This window comes from Anneissia japonica, unplaced genomic scaffold (genome assembly GCF_011630105.1).
Source record: "Anneissia japonica isolate Jap-2015-1 unplaced genomic scaffold, ASM1163010v1 scaffold287793_len260017_cov185, whole genome shotgun sequence".
NCBI lineage: Eukaryota > Metazoa > Echinodermata > Crinoidea > Comatulida > Comatulidae > Anneissia > Anneissia japonica.
In genome coordinates, this window is record NW_022693789.1 from 124360 (window position 1) to 130947 (window position 6588).

Below are 6588 nucleotides of genomic sequence, written 5' to 3' on the forward strand. Positions count from 1 at the left end.
GTGTGTGTGTGTGTGTGTGTGTGTATGTGTGCATGTATGTATGTATTTAAAGAAGAATCTGTTTTAATTATTGTTATTATATACCTGTATATCACGGGCTTAGATGCATCTTGCTTTCGAACTCGTAATACGAGTAAGTTTATTACTGTATGTGTATCAACATATTTTCTACAGACCGATGAAATTAGAGGAGATGGATTCGCAGAGGCTTCGCCTCCAAAATTCCTTCTCTTTAAATGGTCGCTATGATGCATGTTCTTCGCTTCATCAAGAAAATTCTGACTTTCCACAATCACGTGATTTCCTGAAAAACGGTAATTTTACATGATTAAACATTAGATACCCTTGTTTGATTTTGTTTTTGTTTGTTTGTTTTTTTTGTTTTTTGTTTTTTTTTAAATGTAAGTTAAGGGTCATCTGCTCTTTTCACTCACCGTCAATATTTGTACCGTCAAATTTCTCATACAGTGATGTTTGTTGTCAATGACGACCGACCAAATGTTTCTTTTTGAGAATGGCTGAAATACATAATAAAAATCAAATTAATTATAAAAAGAATAGTGTCAAACGCTACTCTAAAAGCGAAAAAGAAAGTGGTGGAATATTACTTCATACATCTAAAGGGAATTTTTAATTTGATAAACAATACTGACTGTCTACTGACTGATCAATGATTAGTCAATGTTCGAGGTTTCTCTTGTCCCAAGAAAGGCCACCGGCAACCGACTTCACCCAATACCCACCAAGGCTTACTTTTTGGTACGAATGATGGGATGGTTAGTTCAACATTTAACCAATAGTTAGTAGTATAACTGTATGTCGTCATTTTTTTTCTTCACAAAATCGGGGATTTTAACAGATGATATTGAAAATAATTTAAAACAAAAAGAAAGAAAAAAATGGAATAGACTAGTTGTTGGCATGTCTTTTGGCTCGATGGCTTTTATAGGAACAGTTGCTGTGCTAAGCTTTCGTAAGTACCATTTTTTTTTATCTAATTGAATTTCTCATTTAAGGCCCAAATAAGTTTTTAACTTCCAATAAAAATAAACACTACAAACTGTCAACAAATATATATTGTTATTCTTGCTCCTTATTTCTATTCCATGTAATTATATTTCCAATAAATTTACAATATTATATATTTTTCTGTTTATTATTATTATTATTATTATTATTATTATTATTATTATTATTATTATCATTATTATTATTATTATCATCATTATTAGTTATAAGGAAGAAATTATTATGTGCTGGCGACGAATCAGTCAAGGGTGTATATTGGAGGGTCATTTCAATTTTTGAGGACTCAGACCTAAATATCTCTTTAAAAAAAATCAATGGGTATAACTTAAACCTTGTATAACAGTTTGTCAAGGTCGAGTAATGAAATGATAACATTTTTGTGACGATCTGGAGTAGGGTGAAGATTTGATGACCATTGAAAGGAAAACGTCTCAGACCACATATTTTGAAAACGGATCACTAATCTGAATGAAACATTCGGAAAAGGTTTAACCAAGTTTCAAGGAAGATAGTATAATAAGTTGGCGACGAATTAGTCAAGTGTGTAAATTTGAGGGTCATTTAAATTTTTGAGATCCTAAAAAAAATTTCAATAGGTGTAAATGTAACTTTCTATAATAGTTTGTAAAGGTCCAATAAAGAAATGACTGAATTTTTGTGGTGATCCGGCGTAGAGTGTGAATATGAGGACCATTTAAAGGAAAACGTCCCAGACCAGATATTTCAAAAACCTTTTAACGACTTTTCTTTTTGTTGGAATTTCAACTTCATTTCTCATTAAAGCAACGAGGAAAAGCCCTATGTTCTGTTGTTCAAACAGACATAGTAAGTCTATTATTATTATTATTATTATTATTATTATTATTATTATTATTATTATTATTATTATTATTATTATTATTATTATTATTATTATTATTATTATTATTATTATTTATTATTATTATTATTATTATTATTATTATTACATATCATTGTTAGGACCTATTGTGTTATTATTATATTAAGAAAAATTGTAATGAATATTTAGCCTATTCATCGATTGTTAATTGTCGTAATGTTCTTCATTATTGTAATTGTTTGTATTTCAATCCAGATATGTCAGCCAAGTACCACAGTGCAGCGGCACTAGGACTAGGGGTATGTAAGCCTATACCTGCATACACGTACAGTAGAATATCAGCTAGCCGTACCCCCCCCCCCCCCACACACACCAAGAAAGGAATATAGAAAAAAAACAAAAAAACAGAGAAGCCCAAAGAAAAAATCAAGGAAAGAGACGGTTTTTCCAATTTAAATTCTTATATCTAAATTTAGATTCTTATATTCTTATATCAATATTATCAAGGCTGAAAACATGGCTTCAATAATAGATAGAATTTATATAATTATCCATAAAGATATGGTTCAACGACAACAACAAGCATACTTTATTTTAATAAAAAATGGGAAAAGTGCTTGTGGTGAATCCAGACGCCAGAAGCGATAGCGTAGCACTATTGATATCACATTAACCAAAGATCTAGTACCGATAAGATTCAACGCCGATTTTGTATTTAAATAGCACCATAATCTGGATATCCATGACAGAATAATACGTATAGGTTGGCTTACATCCATATTAAAAGCATTCTTGTCGTATTACCATGGTGGCATTAGTGCTATCTCAACTGTTACGTCAAATACTAATGGTGAAGGCCTTCACTGGATTCGAATCCAGGTGTAGGTTACCATATATTTTTATTAAATTCTTTTTTGTTACGGTTATACTTACCCATTGCACATTATAAATAATTATGATATAGACAATATAAGTTATATTTAATATATATATCTGTCTCTTATACACATCTTCNNNCTATAAACATTATTTATATTGCTCTGCTTTCAACAACACCTACTGCAATTTTGGCTACCCGTATGTGTTGTTACGATATTAAACACTGATACTTTTTATAATATAGTTAACTTAAAAGAACTGTTTATTGTATCAACCACAGTGTGATTGTCTGCTTGATATGGCTACCTCAGGTGTTATAATATGGAGATTTTCTGGGTCTACCGAAAATTCAGTTAGAAGAGAAAGAATGTAAGTTAACTTAATTGATATCAATGGTGACCTCAAAAGAAACATTAAATTACGGATAACATATCAACTATTGTACCATTGTAACTATTGTATTTTCTGAAGGGGGATACGTCCCCTAGATATGCCACTGGTAATCAAAATAACCATACCATACAGTCATCATTGTCACTTCCAAGGTATATCATCATTATCATTGTCCATGTTCCTATTTTTGTCTCTGGTACATTTTGTATGGGAAAGTCTCATTCATTCATCATTGTATAATAACTTGACAAAATACCATAGCTTATGTCCGTTTTGCATCTTGTCCTTTATTTTTCATCATTTTAATTCAATTTCAGAACGTTGATTTTCTTCGGGATACTTTTCATATTGTCTGGTATATTTATCATATTCAGGGCTACCGTTACGCTGTTTCAACAGAAGCACATCTTCCCAGTAGGTATATATATAATTTAAATTTTTTAAGGCTTAAAAATTTTTTTTTTTTAATTTTAGGCTTTTGGTAATTGGGGGTCCATAATCTCAAAATGTTCGCTCCTCGACCCCAACCACGGTGGGGCCGAGGGGGTGTATGCACCTCCAACCGCTAAATAGTACATCCGCCCAGCTAAGGAGCATTTAGGTCCTACTAATGTTGTATTGAGATACGCACGCACTTACAGTATTTTTACGTACGGTACCGTATGTAACGATTTTCGTGCGTGAGTGGGGTGCCAATTTCGTGACATATCTTAAACAGAGAAGAGGTTAACACTAATTTCCCAGTTTCTAGCCGCATGGGATTCCTGAGCCACAACCAGGGTTTAACTCCTGGATACCTCTGCCGGAAACTGATCCATTTTTAATGTATTCTAGAGTAGAGCAACCACTGAACATATACTGTATTATAGGTATTATGGTATATGCGCCTATTCAATATTGATGCTAGATATGTACCACGGTATCTTACAGAGCTCGATGCTGTGTATTCTGGTATTTAGCAGTGGGGTCGTGTGCAGTATTTTGATTTTCATCAAGTTATTTTTAGCAAAGAAATTAAATAGCAAGTGCTTGGAAATAGATGGTAAGAAATTATCATAACTGTCACAATGAGTTGAGAGAAACAAATCAAACAATAGGCGCCTAGCTAAAAACAATGTTTAAAATTGGTAGAATATGAAAATATTAATTTTCTTGTCTTGATAAATAATAGCAATGAGTATGACGCTTTATATTCATTGCTTGATTTATGTCTTTTAAGGTCAAAGATTTATTTAAACCTGCAGTATAATAAAATTACCTCTGTCTCTTATACACATCTAGATGTGTATAAGAGACAGCTTATATTCTTATATCAATATTATCAAGGCTGAAAACATGGCTTCAATAATAGATAGAATTTATATAATTATCCATAAAGATATGGTTCAACGACAACAACAAGCATACTTTATTTTAATAAAAAATGGGAAAAGTGCTTGTGGTGAATCCAGACGCCAGAAGCGATAGCGTAGCACTATTGATATCACATTAACCAAAGATCTAGTACCGATAAGATTCAACGCCGATTTTGTATTTAAATAGCACCATAATCTGGATATCCATGACAGAATAATACGTATAGGTTGGCTTACATCCATATTAAAATAATTGGGGTCTGCCAAGTCAAATTTAGGGCTATAGCGCAAGAGTACTACCATTTATTATATCATGACGGGTGTAAATATTACACCTGAAGTTAAGGTTGGTAGAATATGAAAATATTAATTTTCTTGTCTTGATAAATAATAGCAATGAGTATGACGCTTTATATTCATTGCTTGATTTATGTCTTTTAAGGTCAAAGATTTATTTAAACCTGCAGTATAATAAAATTGCCGTTTCTCTTCTTCCACCTACTGATCGAATATATTTGATCAAATAGAAATTGTATTTCACACTCTGCCTTGCTTCTTCACTTTGGCACTATAAGCATATTTTACTAATTTCTTTAAAGTTAAAATTATTTCTGATCAGTGATTACATATTTTGTTATATCTATTTTTGTATTCCACTTACTTTGATATTTGCTTTCAGTATTTTGTTAATTTTGTTTTATTTAATTATAATTGACCTGTTTTATTTATAATATTGTATTTATGTTAAACTGGATGAGTGAGGTTCACAGACTTTGTGTTATAGCGATTAGTTCACTTTTTTGTTCCTGCCAACTCATTCAATTTATTGTAGGCCCTACTTGTTTTCTGTATGTATTCCATCATTGTATTGTACTTTGTTTGTTTGTTTGTTTGTTTTTTTTTTTTGGCGAATATAGAATAAGAATAATATACGGATTGTATTGTCACGTCAATTTAGATTTTTATTCCTAAGTAGGCCTACGTTTCCTATAAGCACTCTCGTTTTATTCCGATGTATTTTTACCGTATTAAGTGGATTTTTCCCATGATTACCACATTTGATAAAGGTTGAATATCTTATAGATAAAAAAAAAATCTGCTGGATTAATTTTATCAATATAGGCCTATTCGGTTGATGTCTTCCTTCGTAAATCAGTAAAATTCCCTCATTAATCTTGTAAAAATATAGGCCTACTATATTGGCTTGACACCGACTCCTTATGTCCATTTTATAGGCCTATTTAACATTAAAATCTTATTTCTATTTTGTATGTTTTTATTAATTTATGTCCGAATTTTCATTTATTTATCAGCACTCGGCTCCGTAGCGAACGTTGTTTTAAGCTTCAGTATTCTTATTAGCACGGTGATTATTGAGCAAAATGAGAATATCTGGTTTATTGACGCAATTGTTGCAAGTTTTATTGGACTTTTACTATGGATTTATGGAGCAAAGTAAGTTGTGTACTGTTTCCAGCGGAACAGCTGTAAAATACCAGATATTAATTGCTTATTATTAATAAACCTTTTACAAACTCTGACCAATTTTTAATGGTGAACAATTTCATTGCATATAAATAATTGTCTATAATTTAGAATCTTGAACTTGAGAAATAGTAATAATTTGTATGGGTATGTGATATGGATTACTAAAGGTATATATAATATTATAATGTTGTTCACATGCCGAATGATAAGCAAAATACATTTACAAAATGGCGGCTCCCTGAGAAATTCCAAGTATCGTTTTTCATATAAAGTTTAATAGGTAGGCCTATTCCTCATATAAACTATTATAATCTCTCTGATTTCACAGATTATGGTATGATGTTGTGCGTGACAGAGCGGAGCTACCAACTGACCTATGAATTCACAACCATAAAATTGCACCGGCAAAAAATAGCAAAGGACCTCCGCAATAACATACGCAAACACGTGCGTTTGTGGGACAACACGTGTGCTAGACACGCGCGTATTCCTGGCCCTGTTCTGATTGGTCAGTTGTTAAATTTGATTGACAAGTATTGATAAATTATTGTTTTTATTTCACCAGTTGCTGGTATCAACAACATAAATCGTTAGATACTATGG

At 31.6% G+C, this 6588-nt stretch overlaps 1 protein-coding gene across 2 annotated transcripts in view; it reads left to right on the forward strand.

The window, feature by feature from the left end:
- The window catches only part of LOC117100946 (transmembrane protein 163-like), a 9856-nt gene extending 3274 nt beyond the window's left edge, over positions 1-6582 (forward strand). For both annotated transcript variants that reach the window (XM_033240790.1, XM_033240791.1), the window contains exons 3-10: positions 175-314; positions 860-973; positions 2126-2169; positions 3030-3118; positions 3460-3556; positions 4073-4184; positions 5811-5952; positions 6314-6582. In XM_033240790.1, coding sequence (XP_033096681.1) covers positions 175-314; positions 860-973; positions 2126-2169; positions 3030-3118; positions 3460-3556; positions 4073-4184; positions 5811-5952; positions 6314-6365 — 790 coding nt within the window. In that variant the 3' untranslated portion in view covers positions 6366-6582. The remainder of the gene's footprint in view (positions 1-174; positions 315-859; positions 974-2125; positions 2170-3029; positions 3119-3459; positions 3557-4072; positions 4185-5810; positions 5953-6313) is intronic.
- Positions 6583-6588: the final 6 nt, after the last annotated feature.